The 19,838-nt window shown below is 36.0% G+C and overlaps 1 protein-coding gene across 1 annotated transcript in view; it reads right to left on the bottom strand.

Annotated features, from left to right (window-relative positions):
• MTBP (MDM2 binding protein) overlaps nucleotides 1-19,838 on the bottom strand; it is an 80,280-nt gene that overhangs the window by 10,519 nt on the left and 49,923 nt on the right. Inside the window, exons 14-17 of the mRNA XM_047073873.1 lie at nucleotides 17,335-17,496; nucleotides 11,268-11,385; nucleotides 6,517-6,672; nucleotides 3,647-3,742 (exon numbers count right to left, since the gene is read on the bottom strand). Of these exons, the coding sequence (XP_046929829.1) occupies nucleotides 3,647-3,742; nucleotides 6,517-6,672; nucleotides 11,268-11,385; nucleotides 17,335-17,496 (532 nt within the window). The remainder of the gene's footprint in view (nucleotides 1-3,646; nucleotides 3,743-6,516; nucleotides 6,673-11,267; nucleotides 11,386-17,334; nucleotides 17,497-19,838) is intronic.

Genomic DNA, 19,838 nt, shown 5'->3' with positions numbered 1-19,838 from the left:
ACTACTACCGGGACTTTGTAAGTGAAAAGCACCCTCCCCGTTGTTTCTATTTACATTAAGGATGTCAATTGAAAAGCAAATAAAAGAAGAGTTGATAAAAACAATTTGCCATGTGTATCAGTCATTTGTATTTCCTCTTTGATAAACACATAGCTCAAGATTTTGCCAGCTTTTCCACAGGGGCATTTATTTTATTTTCTCACTGGTTTGAAAGCATTCTGTAACCACAAAAGAAAATACCTTCTCATTTATGTTCAACAATATTTTCCTCAGTTTAATCCTTACTTTAAGGATTTCTTTTGTTTCTGTTGATTACTGACACCACTGTTTTAAAATTCGGAGACATCATTCTTTTCTTTTTTAGAAGAATGAATAAAAAAGTCTTCCCTGTATTTAGGACAGATGTTCCCCTACATTTTATGCTAGTTCTTTCCTTTCACAATTTTTCACTTTTAATTCTGAATACATCTGGGATTTATTTTGATATTTGGTGTGAATTAAGAATCATTTTAAATTAATTTATTTTTATTTGTGTATTTAATCATGTTCTCACTATTATCTACTGAATATTTCACTTTTTGCTCTCTGATTTGAAATTCTTCCTCTATTAGATCAAATTCCAATGTGTACTTGCTTTTTTCCTTGGACTTCCTATTTAGGTCTAGCTTTACAATAAAATTTTCTGGTTATATGATAAAATGTATCTCATTCTTTAAATTTTTTTTTTTTCAATGTTTATTTATTTTTGGGACAGAGAGAGACAGAGCATGAACGGGGGAGGGGCAGAGAGAGAGGGAGACACAGAAGCGGAAACAGGCTCCAGGCTCTGAGCCATCAGCCCAGAGCCTGACGCGGGGCTCGAACTCACGGACCGCGAGATCGTGACCTGGCTGAAGTCGGACGCTTAACCGACTGCGCCACCCAGGCGCCCCGTATCTCATTCTTTAAATAAAAGGGAGGAAGCTTACCAGATAAATTAAAGAATTATTTCATCCAAAGGTTCAAGGTTAAGAATTATATTAAATATTTACATGTATTCCAGAAGAACTGATGCCTTTAGAATATGGAATCTGTGCATAGGGAAACAAGGATGTTTCCCCTAAGTAATCAACGTTGCTTTTAGGTCCCCTAATATAGAGTATTTGCAATTTTTTCCATTCTATATGTCTTGCAAAAATACTTCTAATATTTATGGTTTTATTTGCTATTTTGAATGAGATCTTTTTTTGGAGTGTTTAAAATGGGAAATGGTTGGTTGAGAGGTAAACTAGACTTGTAAATGTTTCATCACTGGCCACTTTTCAAATTCTATCACTTCTAATAATTTTTCAGGTCTCTTCTCTGTCAAACAAAAAACAAAAACAAAAACTTCTTATGGTCTCCTTTCCAATACATACAACTTCTTTAACCTTCCTTGTTTTCCTTATTTTAATTGATTGGCCCAAACAATGATTAAAACAGAAACATTCAGAACAATGGTTGACACAGGAAAAAAAAAAAAAAACCAGTGAGGGCGGTATCTTTTTCTGGCACCTGACTTTAATGGGGAGTTTAATTTTGATGCTTGAAAATAACTGGATATTTTGCCTCTAGTGTCAAACTTACATACGTACTCTTTAAATGAAATAAATCTTATTCAAATATAGCATGGAACCTAAATATGCCTAGAATGACGTGTTGGGTAACCATCTGTATTTTCTCAGTTGCACCAACATCCTTCCAGTGTGTCTAAGCTAGAAACCCTAAAGAAATTCTTGTTATCTCCTTCCTTCTCATCCCCACCATCTACTTGGCCTAAAGTTCTTTAGAGAGCTTTAAGTTTGTAAATCTCCTTTCTATTTTCACTGCCTGGATAGTATTTTAGTCCTTCAACATCTCCTGCTTGAAATACTTCAACTCAATTTATCAAAAGCCAGTGAGATTTCTTCCAATGGCACAAACCCAAGCATATAACCTCATGCTTTAAAAATAAAAATAAAGGTTTTTTACTCCTCAAAAGTAAAGATCAACTTTCCTCCCATGTCACTAGTGACCTTCAGACGTCATGATTTGGTCTCATTACAGAACAATATGTTTATCTCTCTTAGTCAGAAACAAAAATGTGGTTTCACTTCCTAGAATCTGTACCTCTGCACTTTGCTGCTACCCAGACATTGCCTCTTTTGTCAGGTAATCTCCTATTCATTCTTTAAAATTTAGTTCAGATTTCCTCTTTGAAATACTCTCAAATACTTCCTGCCATTTATTTCTTCCATCCACTCAGCAGACATCTGTATTTTAACACTACTTATATTCTACTAACCTTACGTGTTTTTTTTCTTTCTCCTCTACAGAGTATATGCTTCTTAGGGAAATAATTATCTTTTGTATCTTTAGCCCCTGAGTGAATGACCTTCAGAAAAGTATTTTTAAAGTTTATGTGAAATAAACATTAAGTTTACAAGCCAGGGCACCTGGCTGGCTTAGTCGGGTAAGCGTCCAACTTTGGCTCAGGTCATGATCTTCCGGTTCGTGGGTTCGAGCCCTACATAGCTTGCATTGGGCTCTGCTGACAGCTCAGAGTCTGGAGCCTCTTTCGGTTTCCCTGCCTCCCTCTTTCTCTGCCCCTCTCCCACTCACTTGTCTCTCCCTTGCTCTCACACAAACATTGAAAGAAAAATAAAAAAAAAAGTTTAGAAGCCAATCAAAATAGCATGCTTCAGGTGATCACTGATAAAGTTGCTTCTTAAACGTTAAGGTAGGGACGCCTGGGTGGCGCAGTCGGTTAAGCGTCCGACTTCAGCCAGGTCACGATCTCGCGGTCCGTGAGTTCGAGCCCCGCGTCGGGCTCTGGGCTGATGGCCTGGAGCCTGTTTCCGATTCTGTGTCTCCCTCTCTCTCTGCCCCTCCCCCGTTCATGCTCTGTCTCTCTCTGTCCCAAAAATAAATAAACGTTGAAAAAAAAAAAATTAAAATAAAAATAAAAATAAAAAAAAAAACGTTAAGGTAAAATCAAGTCCTTATTCACTTATGGAAAACCAATAGAAAATAAGTTTTGCTTTATGCACGTAAAATATTTTGCAAAATGAATCATCAAGGCTTGAAAATTTATCATAAAATATTTTATCATCATTATTCCAGTTCTTGTTCTTGTGAAAATGGTAGATGTGCACATTAGCTCAGAAACTTTTAATACCTTTATGCAAAAGAATCCTTTGAAATTTTATTCGGACTGGTCAATTAAAATACTATAAAAATTTATACACAATTAATGTGTTACAAATGGGAACACATTTCATCTAATAGTTACTGAGCAATTACAATGTAATTAGCGAACAGGGAATATTAATGTGACCACTAGTATAAATACACATTTATAACACAGGGACCACAATAATTTTGATTAAAATATCTGGTAATTAATAACAGAATGTTTAAATGCTATAAAAACTGATTAATCATCACACATAACTTTTTTTTTTTTTACAATCGAAGACAATTTCTTAATTTGTGTATGCACTGTTTTGCTTTATAACGCTTTTTGATAGACTTTCTCTTTGACTCTGTATCTCAATTTATACCATTTTGGTACAGATACCTTTTACACTCACATAAGAAAAGCTTCATCAGCAACACACAGAAGAGTAAGGTGTAAATAAAAACTTACTCAATTCCATGATAATGACATACTGAGGCTTTTTCAAAAGGTAAACCCTGAAGTTTCCGAGGACTAAGTTCCGGTGTCAGAACAAAAGTCTTTTCCCTAAAACAAAAAGTTTTTCATTTGTATTTAACGTTTATTTAGTGACAAAGAGAAAGTTCAAGAAGGTACCTAAAGGAAGAAATCTGACTTCCTTCTCCATAATTGAATCTTCTATGGGATAAAGTGTAAGCAACATCAGAAAGCTTAAGAAGGAAATCAAACAAAGTTAAGCCTTAAGTGGGTTTGTCACTTGCATTTTCTGTGCCTCAAGTTTCTGAAGTCATGATGTTCTTTATTATTTACTTCACAAAACTATTTTGAGAAATGGATAAATCAAGAATGAAAAATGATTTATAGTGGAAATTTGAGAAGCTGCATTATTTCTGAAGGATTTTTTTTCCTGGTGTAGTCACCTAATGTTTATGCATTTAGTTAAATTCTTTTCTGTGGAGGAATAAAGTTAATTTGAAATTTTTGGTAACAAAGTATTTACTTCCTACTATAAGGGATCCAGATTTTTCTTTGCCTGGAAATGCAGTCATCTTGACACCTACGTTAAGAGTTAGCATCCTGTTAAATACCAGAGGATACAGAGACTGCTGACTTCAATTCTGCTTCTGAAGTAGTTTTTCAATCAGCAGGTAGGTGAGAACTAATCATATGGTGAGCTTACATAAAATATTCATGCTCAACCCCATCCACATGCAGACCTGCAGGGGTGTATCAAAATCTCAGGAAGAAAAAGGTCACTGCAATTAGGTTAAGCTCTTCTGATTATTCTGGTAGATGCCCACTCCCACCAACCCCTGCTTCTCTGCCTGAGCTGAGAGGCACTGTTCCAATGCTCAGGATCATGTTCCTGATGGAGAATAGGTTATATGGGAATGGGAGAACAATGCAGTGGTGGCCTTTACATAGTCAATAGAATGAAAACTTGGAAATGGCACATAGAAAGGCAAGCAGGTTGTACAGTACCATAAATACTTGTGCTCTCTCACATTTCCCCCCCTATGGCTTTAGTAATAAAAACTGCCCGCTTGCCACTGAAAATTACCTAGGTTGCTATTAATAAGCATTTGAAATTATTACATTAAAATGTAAGGCATATGCTAAGTAATGAGCCCTAAAAACAGAATTATATTCTAACGCGTCCATTTAAAGTGTTCCACAAAAAGTAACACTAATTAGTAACACTAATTTAATGACCCCAGTATTTTGATGACTCATTATTAAACGAATGACTTCTTGATATAAAACAATTCAGGCACCTAGCATTTCACTTCTTCCCTTTACCCATGTGTCTCATTTCTTATTTCAACCCTCTTAGCAACTTTATGTGTTTTTCTTTAATTTTACTCAGAACTTGTTCTTTCTAAAAGAAATGTTTCAATAAATATGTATTTTGTCAGTGTTTAATATTTCTTTGGTATACACACAGGAGTCATGCCTATACTTTAACATTTCAACAGCTCCTTGCATACGCAGACATTTTAGTAAGAATCCACAGGTTCTTGATTCATTGTTATGAAAGCTCATGGTTCGACTTTAACATTAATAGAAGATATATTGGATAATGATGTCATTCTAACACTAAGGAACCACATCAAATTTTCCTAAGTAAATTGCCCGAAAATTACCAAAAAAAAAAAAAAAAAAAAAAGTATATCTCCACTACGAGTATATCCTCCATCAGTGCATTTAGAAAGACATTCTGTTCAAAAGAGCAAAATCTATATAATTCAGTTTTGGCAAATCCATCTGACTTTGTCAATTCACATTTAATGATCCGGAAGGACAATAATCCAATAGCTAAATAAATGAAAATGTGTATATAATTCTTCACTTTCTTGATTCCCATGAAAAAGATTATCAATCTCTCAAAGTTATGAGGAAGGAAAAATCACACAATTTTTACGTCACTAAGATCATTAAGTCATTAAGACCCAGAATTATTAAGATCCTCAAGTTTTCAAAGTTGTTCCTTTTCTCTCTCCCTCTCTCTCCCTCCCTGCCTCCCTCTCATGAACATGCACATAAAGGCAATGAGCTCCGGGATTATTTGTGAAATATAACTACCTTGAAAGAAATGCCTTCCAAAATTTACCTTTAAAATCAATATTTGCCAAAACAAGTTTTGTAAAAGTGATTAAAGTGATCTATAATTTTTAAGGTCCTCTGGGAGGTTTTCAAAATAATGGATTAACATTAAAAAGAAATCAGGATGGTGAACAAATGATTCACATCTCATGAGTAACCGATGTCACAATTTTACCTATTCATTAAGTCAACTTTAGCAACATCCAGTATTATATTAGCTAGTAACTTAATGGAAGTTGTCTTGGAAGTCAAATCAGTTATAAACTATTCATATAGACACTGAGTTCTTAGTAATATTAGTTTCAAAAGCATTTTTATTGTACTTTTCCATTCTCTTCAGTTGAAAGGCTGTGCTTTTTGCTAATATTGGGCATGACTGACAGTGTCATGACAGGTAATGGCAAAATCAAAACCAAAGAATAACGCAGATAAAAGAATTAAAACTTTTTTACAAGTCAAATTATAATTCTTTCTAAATAAGCATTGTCCTTTGTATACAAAGTAGAAGCTACTGACTTCTACAGGGAGTAAACAGAGGTTGCTTTCTTGTTTTCCCTATATCCAATACCACAAAACAGTAGCATATTGGCTAAGGTAAAATGTGAGGAACACTGGGATCATCCTTGAGAATTTTGCCTAAGCAGCAGAGGGCATCAACTGACTAAAGAAATGAGATGCAATGTGCTTTACAAATGATTTTTAAGAAGTTAACTGGCAATTACAAGTTTATAACTTACCCCTTTTGAATCTGTAAAGGTTGAAGATCTCCAACTGGTAATCCATCTGAAGTAAAGAATTTCAGCAATTCCTTAGCATCCAATAAGGTGACTGAATCCCGTGGACCCTCTTTGTGGCCCAGCAACTGTTCAGATGAACGAGGTAATGAACCAGTTCTGAGAAATAGTGTTATGTAGATTAATTAAAAATGGATTAGAATTCACTGTAGTCAGGAAAAGGTGATGTGAGCAGAAACGAGAACAACAGACAAAGAAAACTACAGAATTATTATTTAGGAAAGAAAATAATGTAAAATCTTTGTGAATCATTTAGTATACAAGTATATTTTTAAAAACCTGTAGGTCACGGTGAAACTTGCAATTACCACAGCAATAATGCCACTACTTAACTAATATAAACATAATTCTATTCTTTATAAGTGATGGCATGATTATTCAGGAGTGTGAAGTTATCAATTCTATAAAACTTAAATCTAAACTTTTTTGTACGTTCGGAAACCCCATAATCTCGTAAATTTTGACAGTAGGGACTAAATGTTCCAATTTTCTATGAATTTGAAAGATTACCTGAGGCACAACCATGAAATGAGACAGTAATCAGAAATCTCCCCAAGGTTTCTCTTAGCCATGATTATAACATTATGAATAAGCACTGAATCATTATTACAGTTGAAATATATACAAGAGTTTATACTTCTCAAACTACTTTACATACAATATGTTCTTAATCCTCACAAATTTCCTTAACAAAGACAGAATAGTTCTTCTCTCAAAATGAAGTTACCACCTGAAATAAGTACTTTCTAAAGTGAAAGTCAGCATACCAAGCCCAGAAAACAATCATTATTACTAATTTTCAGATAAAGATACTAACACACATTGGTTTGCATTACAAGCCATAAGTCCAGGGTGACACAGCCATTTAAAATGACAGTCAGGGGGCACCTGGGTGGCTCAGTCAGTTAAGCGTCCGACTTCGGCTCAGGTCATGATCTCGCGGTCCGTGGGTTCGAGCCCCACGTCAGGCTCTGTGCTGACTGCTCAGAGCCTGGAGCCTGTTTCAGATTCTGTGTCTCCCTCTCTCTCTGCCCCTCCCCCGTTCATGCTCTGTCTCTCTCTGTCTCAAAAATAAACGTTAAAAAAAATAAAAAATAAAATAAAATGACAGTCAGAACTAGAGTGACTCTGATTAGGTACTTTTTCTACTCTACCACTCTGCGAAGGACCCAAAAACTCACAGAAGTTTAAAAACTAGAAAAAGGAAAATACTGTAGTTTCAGAGAATGCTAACGGTTTTATCAAGCACTATCACAGATCATGCTACTGCTCTGTCACCAAAGTGCAAATCTTTCAATACCTGCACAGAAAATTAATTTCCTGACTTCATAGTAATTCACCTATTCCCTGATTATTTTATTACTCCAATCCAGCATTTTTAGTGGCGATTATATGATTAAAATGTTGACATTATGGTTTTAGACTCCTATTTCTATACATTAAAGATCAATAATCTACCAACAGTGCCCCTCTCCCCCTCCTATCCCCTTTATTTTTAAATTGAAAATATAAATCTAATAAAAAGAGTGAAACAAGAAAATACACAAATATTTTCTCTAAACTTCATTCCCTAGGAGGGCAGGAAATACATTATGAGTTTAATTTAATTTCTACATAGCTATTCTCTAACAGTGACTCACAAAGGTTTCTTAATGAATATAACTCCCAGTCATCTTATAGGCTAGATGCAATGGGGATGTGTATAATTTGCATTTACATAGAACCCTGGACACAAGGATATCAAAGCAATATTTTAAATTTTTTTTAAGTTTTTTTTTTTTGAGAGATAGAGCATGCATGCATACGCACACACACACACACACACACACACACACATACATGAGCAAGGAAGGGGCAGAGAGAGAGAGGGAGAGAGAGAGAATCGCAAGCAGGCTCCATGCTGTCAGCACAGAGCCCTATGGGGAGCTCAATACCCTGGACCACGAGGTCATGACCTGAGCCAAAATCAGGAGCCAAATGCTCAACCAAATGAACTGTTCAGGTGCCTCCCAAAGCAATTTAAAAGTCCAGTTTATGATAAATTACACCACCAAGATATAGCTAAAATATACACAGGATAGGACTTAGGTTAAAATAACTAAATAAATAAATTAAATAATAGCACTTTATTTTGTTCAGTGTTTTCAAGGTTACAAAGTATTTTTTCATACATTATCTCATTAAACACTGACAACTTTGAAGCAGAACTGGGATTGTTATTCTTATCTTAAAGATGAGGCAACAAAGTCACACAACAGGTGAGTTTGTCCAAAGCCAAATTCTTATGACTTCTGAATTTCACTACGGGATATTCCTTAATGATCCAGTTAAGCCTGTTTTAACAAAATACAAATCTGAATATCTGCAACATAACTTTTGTTCCTAACCAAGAATTCGATGATATCTACCCATATGGTGATACACTCATAAGTATTTGAGCAATGACTTTGTAAATATCATCGTGAGATACTAAAAAGAGTTCACTGATGATAATGTATAGACTCATAATTACTGCCTGTAATTTAGTATACAGGTATGCCTTGAGTAGGAGGAAGGAGGTGAGGGCAGTGAAAGAGACAGATACACCAATGCATAATGAGGTATAAAAAGTACAATAAAACAAGTTTCATGAAGGAAGTAATGATATAGTCCTTGGGTGCTTAATGAAGAAAGAGAACACTGAGTTGCAACATTTATGAACGACTTAAGAGAAAGGTGCTATTTGATCTAGATCTTGAATGACAAACAAGCTTCTAGTTCAAGATGATGGTGCATTAAACATACATGTTAACCTCCCCACTCAAAACAAATGGAAATCACAATGATGAAGTGCCAGTCACTAAATTCATAAGAAGGTTAAGAAATGAAAGGTGAAAAAATGGTGGGCCAAACAAAAGGAATAAACTAGAGCAAGCATGTAAATGAGAGCTAGAGAGAAGTCTACAAAAAAACGTAGAATCTGTCTTCCTCCCATCCCACAAAGCCATGGTGAGACTACACTTGGGCTGAGTGGCAACGGGCAGAAATCAGGCAATGTATTTTAAGAACCCTACTAGAACAGTTGTTCAAGTACCACCCTCTCACACCTCCCTTTACCCTTGCAATTTTATCTCCAAGTGAAAAACAGAGAGACTGTTCTCTTCGAAGATCCAGAACTGTGTCTGTCCCAGTCTCAGTGTCAATGCCCCTAGAATAAAGCCCTGTTATTGCAGTGTTGAGTGAAGGACCAAGGCTGCCTCCCTTTTGGAACCCTCACAGGTGCCCTCCAGTGAAGTCTACCAGGGATGCTCCACCCTGCATCTCCCCACCCCCAACATTCAGGTGACAGCAGGCAGGCAACAGGTCTACACTTAGAGAAAATAAACACCAACTACCTATATAAAGCAGCTTGGTACTCGATTCCAAGCTAGAAACAATCAAGGACCACCAGACAGGCACTGGAGGAAAGATACACATAAGAGAAAAACACCAGAGGAACAAACAGAACGGATCCAAAGGATAAAGAGATATCCAAGGAGCAGATATAACAAATTAAAAGAAGATTCCAATTAATATCCTGTTAGTATCACCTGAATTCTCATTATTAATAAAAGAAGAGGTTGCTAATGAAAAAAATGGGAGCTGAGAACAAAAAAGAATTATTAGGAATTTAAAACAGGGCTATCAAAACAAAAACAACAACAACAACAAAAAAGATGAAAGCAAAGGTCAAGAAAGTATCCCAGATGTAGGAGTTCTGAGAATACTGACCCATCTTTGGCTCCATCTATTCATGCGACGACTTCTCTCGTGTTTCAAGCCTCTCAGAGGTTAACGTATGCCCCGACCAGAATGTGAAAAGGCTTGTTCTGATCTTCCCTAAAGTTGTTCAGACAACTAGTAGAGATAGCAGAGTTTCTTCCCCTCTCTCGACCTCTGGCACACAGATGGCTCCATGAGGTCTGCTAAATGTTGAACACTTTGACCTCTCACAATGACCTCTGCCTATCCCCTCACTCTACAAAATCTGTGGATTAAGGTCCAGACTTTGTGGAGAATAGCTAAGCACTGGATTGTCATCAGCCTGAAACCCTGTCAGTGAGTTACGCTGAACAAAACTGTGTAGAAGGTATGGAGTGGCTTGCTTTGTTTTTCCATCTCAAAGTGCCTTCTCAGTTTAGGGGATACTTTACTGTCTCTAGTCTACTTTCTAACACCCATATGGTCTGGAAAGGCATCCACTAAAATGTTAACTATGATTATGTACATCCAGAAGATACAAGTAGAAGGTCAGGAAGAACAGTTACTTTCTCAACATTCTACTCTGTAAATACTCTATCTACTGCTTATAGGATGCATAGATTTCCTTCTTTTTTTTTTTTAATTTTTTAAACATTTTTATTCACTTTTTGAGAGACAGAGAGAGACAGAGGGTGTGAGCAGGGGAGAGAGGCAGAGAGAGAGACACACACAAAATCCAAAGCAGGCTTTAGGCTCTGAGCTGTCAGCACAGAACCTGACACAGGGCTTGAGCCCACAAACTGTGACATCATGACCTGAGTTGGTCAGATGTTTAACCGACTGAGCCACCCAGGCGCCCCTGCATATATTTCCTTTTAATAAAACTAGAAACTACCTGTATTTCATAAACACTAAACTTAAGGATTAAGAAAAAAAAATGTTCATTTAAAAATACTGAGCTATTTAAATATTACCTCATTTTTTGTTTAGCTTTTTCAAAACTTTCCAAATTTTGAAGAACATGCCTTTCTGGCCATTCCAGGGGATTGGTTTCCATTAGACTTGAAGAACCAGGTTCCACTGAACTGATGTCTAAAGCAAAAGAAACATACATAAGTACTGAAAGTGATTAACATATTAAATTTTGTTATATAAAAATGCATACATGTAGATCCATCCATCCATCCATGTGCATGTGTACATGTATGTATATAAAGCCATGTTGGGCTAATTGCATAGTACTTATCTCAGGCATTCATTAAGGATATCTCTGATGGCCCAAGCAAAATGCCATTGAAAAGTTTTTGGGGGGCGCCTGGGTGGCTCAGTCGGTTAAACGTACTACTTCAGCTCAGGTCATGATCTTACAGTTCATGAGTTCAAGCCCCGCATCCAGTTCTGTGCTGACAGCTCAGAGCCTGGAGCCTGTTTGCATTCTGTGTCTCCCTCTCTCTGCACCTCCCCCCCCCACTTCCTGTTTGTCTCTCAAAAATAAAATAAACATTAAAAAAAAAGTTTTTTGGAAATGAAAAAAAAAAACCCACTGTTAAGCTTTGCCTACTTTACTGTTTCCTCATAAGAAAAGTTATGCACTAGGGGGACCTGGGTGGCTCAGTCGGTTGACATCGACTCTTGGTTTCATCTCAGGTCATGATCTCACAGATCCCTGGGTTTGACATCAGGCTCTGCAATAGCAGTGCAAAGCCTACTTGGGATTCTCTGTCTCCCTCTCACTGTGTCCCTTCCCCACTCACCCATGTCTCTGTCTCTCCCAAAATAAATAAACTTACGAAAGAAAGAAAGAAAGAAAGAAAGAAAGAAAGAAAGAAAGAAAGAAAAAAGTTATGCCCTAGAATTCAGAAAACGAATTAGCACTATGAGGACTCCTGTGAATAAAAGCGTAACTTTGTTATTTTTTTGTGAAACTAAATGAAAAGGAGGCAACTGTATGGAGAATATACTGGATATACTATGTGATTTTCATTCCAGGAACAGGAATTAATAGCATTATTTGGAAAATTTCATATCTTGAAAAGAGATTACTTCATTCTCAAAAGTATGATAATATAGTAAATAACATATGATGTTCTCAGATAAAGGTTACCTTAGAAAGAATTCTCACTTATCCATTAACGTAAGATGCCTTAACATATACATCTTCAAGTAAATCGCTAACATTAAGTGTTATTTCACCGCTAGTAAAATATTTTATGTAAGAGTGTGCTTATCTTTCTAGTTACTATGTTACAATGAACCAACACAGAGATTGCTAAAACATCACAATTCTCATCAAAAACCTAAAGAGACAGCTTCCATTCAAATGATAAATTATTAGTACATCGAAACTATTTAACACTGGAAAAATTACTAACTGTTCTACTTTTGGGATTCCAAAACTATCTTATTTTTAAATTTTTTTTTGAACTATTACACACTGTTCTAATAAATTAACTGAAAATTAATGGACATCAGTTGTTTGACTAACCATCAGCTCTGACAAAAATACCCATTTTATACTTTGGGGGTCTTACAAAATGATGATTTAGTAAAGGAGTTTTTACATACGAGAAAGAAAAAAAAAAACATAAATGAAAATAGAAGCCAATTACATGTTCTTTTCCCTTTATTTATTAAGCTATTTAACCTTGAACATTTCAAAATATCTTTAATTACTACAGTGGATGGTTCCCAGCAAACACCATCCAAAAATACCACTTCTCATTTCTTAAGGGTACTGAAATATTTTATACAGCAGTAGCTTTATAATGAAATAATCTACTTTTTAATGTTGACATGGCTTTCCACTAAAAGTATAAAGAAAATATCATTAGCAGATCTGAACATTTACATGCTGAGTTCACAAAAGAATACAAGAATGTTAAATAAAAGTAAACATTATTGTTCCTAAATATTACAAAATAATTAATTGTTCACTCCAGCTACACAATTTACATAAATATAAATGACAGAGGCTAAACAAACATTCAGATGCACTTTTGGGGAATAATCTAATTGAATTCTTACAGTAAAATAAGACACACATTTTATCTTTGTGGTAGTCAGGACACCAGGACATGCTGACAACCAAAAAGCACAAAAAGGGCCTCCGAGAAACCAAGAACATTGCTTCTTTAAAAAAAAAAGTGTTTTACTTTACAGGAGAAACAAAGAAATAAAAGCGATTCTATAGGGAAATAGGGATTCAAAACCTTCCCTACACAAATCACAGCAAACAAAAAGGAAGTAATACTGCAGATGATAATATGTGGATAGTAATATAGGCCATTATAAGCTGACATACATAAATATGAATAGATCACAAAGAAAAGGTTATATTGTAATTGGCATATTCTGTTTAATAAAGCAAGAATTATAAACACATACTAGGAGATTCTTACTAAAATATTTGAAATAATAAAACTGTGATCTTATAAAATTACCTAGAAAACCCATTTATACAGTGTGTTTATGTCCCCAGTGGTCTGAGGTGAAGGAGACAGTTACTGCATTTTGGAGTTCAGATATCACATTTGGCACTGGAAGTTTTTAGCAACTCTGTGGCAATGATTATATAAAATGGTTAGATCAAGACATTTTCTCCATGCTGATTTTTATTTGTTATATATGCTAGAGATTTTATAAAAAAAAAAAAAAGAAAGCAAGAAAGAAGAAAGAAAAAGAAAGCAGATCAATAACTCTAACGATTGTCAATAATTCCTAATGAGCGTGGTTGTTAAACAATGGGTCACAATATGAAACATGATTGACCTTATTGCTTCCTTTGCTGTATAATTCACATATAGATGTATTTACTGAAACAAAAGCTACAAAGAATGTTAAAAATCAAAACTTCATTCTTAGAGGAGTCATGTTCAAATATATAACCTGTCAAATTTCAGTTCGGGCTCCAAAAAAAAAAAAAAACAAAACAAAACAAAAAAACAAACTTCAAGGTTTCTTTCATTTGATCAACATTATTTGGGGAGAAATGAATTCCTATGTGCCAGGTACTGTACTAAGCTCTAGGGTATTGGAGACAGTAAGCAGGCACACTTCTTATTCTCAAAGAACATATGGTTCAGAATAAAGATACACAATTAATAAAAAATTACATACATAGTATATAATTTAAAATGTAAAAAATAATTCAAAGAAAGATACAGAAAATGAGTACAAAAGGAATCAACTTAAAGTGAGGAAGGTCTGGGAAAACCTTTTTCAGGAAGTTAACATTTAAGTCAAAGTCTGAAGAATGACTGTCAGTTCATCAGGAAAAGACTGGGAGAAAAGTATTCCAGAAAGAGGATACTGCATGTATATAGTTCCCGAGATGGAAAGGGATGTGATGTGCTAAAGGAACGGAAAGACTCTCTGTGGTACTAAGGAAACAGAAATGTGACACAGGAGGAAGCTAGAATTCTAGAAGCTAGTATGAGGGCAGACATCATGTAGGGCTTTTGTAAGCCATGTTAAGGATGACACATTCTATGTATAATGGAAAGTAATGGCAAAGTTTGAGCAAAGGAGTGATATAATCTGATTTACATTTTAAGATGAGCACCCCATAACTCAGTGTGTTAATAGTGTCCTAGAACATGACTTTGTATGGGTAACTAGAAGATACATATCCTTACTTACAAAAAAACAATTATTTCAGCCCTTCCTACCTTCCAACTGTTATCTCCTGTACAAATCCTCTGATTAGGCCAACTTCTCTCTTGGTCTCAGTTTGCCCTTTCTTACCTCCATGACTCTGGGTATATTACTTCTTCTCCCTGGAAAATCCAATCTTCTCCGCTCTCTCTAGAGCCCATGAATCACTCAAGACCTACATCAGAGTCCCTTGGCTCCTAACAAAGTGTTCTGTGACTATCCTACCCTTGTTATATTCCTTTCCTCTAAACTCACATTCATTAACTTAAAAACTAATATATGGCACTTCATACCAGGCAACTTTCTTTTTTTTTTTTTTGCCTATTTTTTTATTTTTTTCAATATATGAAATGTATTGACAAATTGGTTTCCATACAACACCCAGTGCTCATCCCAAAAGGTGCCCTCCTCAATACCCATCACCCACCCTCCCCTCCCTCCCACCCCCTATCAACCCTCAGTTTGTTCTCAGTTTTTAAGAGTCTCTTATGCTTTGGCTCTCTTCCACTCTAACCTCTTTTTTTTTTTTTCCCTTCCCCTCCCCCATGGGTTTCTGTTAAGTTTCTCAGGATCCACATAAGAGTGAAAATATATGCATACCAGGCAACTTTCTAAGCAATTTATAAATAATTCATTTAATCCTCATAACAACCTTTGTCATTTCCAATTTATTTTTTTTTAATTTTTTTTAATGTTTATTTATTTTTGAGACAGAGAGAGACAGAGCATGAATGAGGGAGGGGCAGAGAGAGAGGGAGACACAGAATCTGAAACGGGCTCCGGGCTCTGAGCTGTCAGCACAGAGCCCGACGCGGGGCTCGAACTCACGGAACGCGAGATCATGACCTGAGCCAAAGTCAGCTGCTCAACCGACTGAGCCACCCAGGCGCCCCTGTCATTTCCAATTTAAATATTAAAAATAACTTGAAGCTCAGAGAGGTTAGAAAACTTGCCCAAAGTCATATAGCAAGTAAGCTGCAGAGCGGCTTCCACCTTGTTAGTCTGGTTCCAGAGTCCATGATGCAACCAAGAAGCTATGTCTCTTTATTGAACATATCCCCCATTTACAAGGAACCTTACACTGTCTCCAACATCTTTGACATTACTCTGCATTGCTATTGAACTTTGTTACTGATACGTAATGATGATGATAATGATAATACAAATAACAGCTCACAGGTTTTTGGCATCCATTGTGCTGCTTATGCATCAACTCGTCTACTCCTCACAATAACCCTAGTAAGTGGGTGATATTAATCCCATTTCAAACATGAGGAAACCGAAGCAGGAGGAGGCAGAAAAACTGCCCAAAGACATTCAGCTAACAAGCGACAAAACTCAGATTTGAGCCCTGGCACTCTAGCTCCAGGGCCTGGGCTCTTGAAATGTCACAGCATGCTGTATTTGCATTTTGCTTTCAAAACAGATCATAAGCCATAAAGTTTTTGTGTACCTTTATGGTGTCAAAAACAGAAAACTCATTCAACAAACATTACGGTTAACTTGATTCTTTGGTCATTTTCTTATTAACCTATGGAATAAAAAAGGATTCTCATGGAATAAAAACAAAAAATTATCCTGGACTTTTAAAAGGCTAGGCAATCACCAAATGCTTTCTTGTTAGATCCTGTAAAGCTTCACTCCATTCAAATTCATCACAAGAATAGGAACCAGGAAAATAGGAAAAAAATGCAAATGAATACAGAAATGATATCCTGCTCCTTCAGTGAAGTCTGGTGACTGTTCCTGCTACAATGAATGGCAAATGTAGAGCATCTTACTGTATATAGTTTTAACTATAGTAAATTTACTGCGTAGGTCCTACTATTCTTATCTTATAAAAACGTAACTTAATAGAAATCCACCCTTTCTAGTCGCTTCGTAAAAGCAGTAAGAGGAACCACCTTAAAATGCTTCTCCCTCTGCTCAAAAACCTCCTTAAAGAAAGGAGTGACTGGGATGCCTGGGTGGCTCAGTCAGTTAAGTATCTGACTCTTAACTCAGCTCAGGTCATGATCTCACCATTTGTGAGATCAAGCCCCGTGTCGGGCTCAGTGCTGACGGCATGGAGCCTGCTTGGGATTTTCTCTCTCTCCCTCTCTCTGCTCCTCCCCTGCTCGCCACACACACACATGCATGAGCTCTTTCTCTCTCAAACAAACTTAGAAAAAAAAAAAAGGAGTGATCAGAAACTTTTTAATATTCAAATGATGAGAAGTAGTTCATCATATATACACACCATACTTGACTAGGCAAATATATATCACTAATTAAATTTATAAGATACATCTTGATTTAACCAACATTTTATTAGTTTTAATGATAAATCACTATAATAAATGCCAAACATACAAAAAGAACCAATATTTAAACCAACAAAAAACTTACCATTTGACCTATCGGAGGTTTTAATTTTGTCTGTCTTTATTGAAATTGTTTTAGGAAGAAAAGCATCAAAATGATCTACAAAGTGTTCCCTTGTGAGTACTAACAGATTTTTGAGTTCATCAACAGAAACTACTTCAGGCTGCTTTGCCAACTTTCTCCTTTCTGTAAGACAACAAAACAATATAATTAACCATATGCCTATTATTTTAAAGCCTCTCTAGAAGTACATCCACTACTCTTTCATGGGAAATGTTTTCAAAAGTAAAACAGTTGAATTTCTCCAGCAAATCAACATGCCTATTTTCCTTTTAATCCCATTTGTAGGTAATGACAGAATTTCCAGTTATGTGAGATAAACAAAACTAGAATAATCTTACCAACAAGTGATAAATGGTAAATATACAGTTTACAAGTTTTCAGAATATATTGCAGACCACTAAGGACGTTGGTGTTTATGTGAAAATAAAACCTGTAAGACTCTCAGTTACATGTGGTCACTTGACCAATTCCATCTATTTCTTCTCCTTCCTAAAACCTAAATCTACAACAAAGGAATAAAAAAAGGTCAACAAAAGCAGAAACAATTAATAATGACAGTTTTTGACATTTTAGAAGAAGAGACGATGGTGGAACAGTAACTGAGTTGGGACAGGACAGGAAGGGTCCACTGGGTGCCTGCAAAAGCACTATTATGTGGTATTAGAAGACGACGGTGAGATCCAGGTTAAACTAGGACTGGACGCATGGATGTTTAGAAAAGGAGGAGACAACTAAATAAAGGTCTTCACCCCACCCTCCGCCCCTCACAGCCAGGAGGCTGTTCTCATTTTGGGGGGAGGAAGCTGAAAAAGAGTCCCAGCCTACTGGTGTCATCAGGCACACCGAAAGGTAGCACTGAAGCTGGGGCTAAAACTGGGGGATTAAATAGAGGTCTATATACTGAAAGGTCCAACTCCAAGTGCTGTAGCCAGAAAGCTAGGAGGTATAAATGCTTCCCAAGAAAGATGAAAGGATTCCGCTTTTGAAAAACTGAATGCCCCCAGAGAAAAGAGCTTGGTCCTGATATTGAGGCAGAGGTAGGGACAGGAGCTCACAAGCAAAATGTTGACTTGTCACCCCACCACTTTACAAGTACAGCTTGCCAGACAGTATATTAGACTAAAGTCCACAAAGCTTCCCATTTAAAACAGGATATACAGAAACGAGTAACCAGACATTTAAGAAAAGGTGTTGAGGAGAGCAGGGACTCTGCATTTCCACGGTCTTATGTTTACACATGTAAGACTTTAATTCAGTAACACCTGTAGCTCCCTTCTCCCAGCTGTCACTCTTTGAGCTAGTCTGGAGAAGAAACAAGGCATTTGTTGATCAGATCCTTCTCCCCAACCTTCCTCTGAGCTGGCAGGTTCTCAGAATTTATGCTCTCTGCAATGTGATAAGGGCCCTGCCCCAACAGGGCCTAGCTTTTCAGTTGCCTAGCTCTTCATTCAAGAGGGGGAAATTCAATTCTGGGTTATGTATCAGAAAACTCACCTGGCCATAGATCTAAAAAGTCATATCCTTCAATCAAGCTTTTACCTGTTATTTATTTCCATCTGTGTGTTTTTACGTTTATTTCTCAACTGGGTGGGTAAGGAGGTTTATTTATTGCAACCCTCAAAATAGGAAAAAATCTAAGATGAAAAGAAAGACTAACGCAAGCAAAGAGGAAAAAAGAGCCCAGCAGGAAAAAACAAACAAACAAAAAACAAAAAACAAAAAAACATTGCAGAGAACAAAAGAAAGCTTGCTGTCATTAATATTCTCATAGAAATAATCAATGCTTTGATAAAGGAACAAGTGATGAACAAGAAAAAGACTTTTTAAAATTAAGTACATGAGAACTCAAATTTTAAACATACCATAAAAGGGCTTAAAATAAAATGCCAGATATTGTCCAGAAACTAGAACAAAAAACAATATGGAAATAGGAAAGAAAATTGGGTATTCTGTCCAGAAAAACCAATATATAATTAATAAAAGTTCTAGAAAGAGAAAAAAAGAGAAAGGGAAAGAAATTCTTAAAGAGATAAAAATTTTCAGATGTAAGAATGTGAATCTTATATTGAAATGGCTCATTGAATGGACAACTTAAAAAACTGGGGGCAGAGGGAGAGAACAGCAAATACATACACACTATGATTCAGAGTAAAGCTTCTGGAGATAAAGATTCCAGAACAGAGTAAAATCAAATAAACCAAAAAGAAAGCACTACAAAGGATAAAAATAGGCATCAGATTTCTCAATAGGAACACGACCATGTAGAAGATAATAAAGTAACATCTTCAAAATTCCGAAGGTAGTTAGTTTTCAACCTAGAAGTATTTATGACTTGTCAATCAAGTAAAGATATTTTCAGGTAAGCAAGAACTCAAAAAAAATTATGACCCATGAACTTTTATTCAAGTAGTTACTAAAAGATAGTCACCAACCAAACAAGGGAGTAATCCAAGAAGGAAGACAAG

The sequence above is a fragment of the Lynx rufus genome, unplaced genomic scaffold, assembly GCF_022079265.1.
Source record: "Lynx rufus isolate CCGP_SWC_20201006 ecotype Redwood Valley unplaced genomic scaffold, mLynRuf1.p SCAF_12, whole genome shotgun sequence".
NCBI lineage: Eukaryota > Metazoa > Chordata > Mammalia > Carnivora > Felidae > Lynx > Lynx rufus.
Note: the sequence above shows the minus strand (reverse complement) of the source record. Positions and strands in the feature narration are given on the sequence as shown.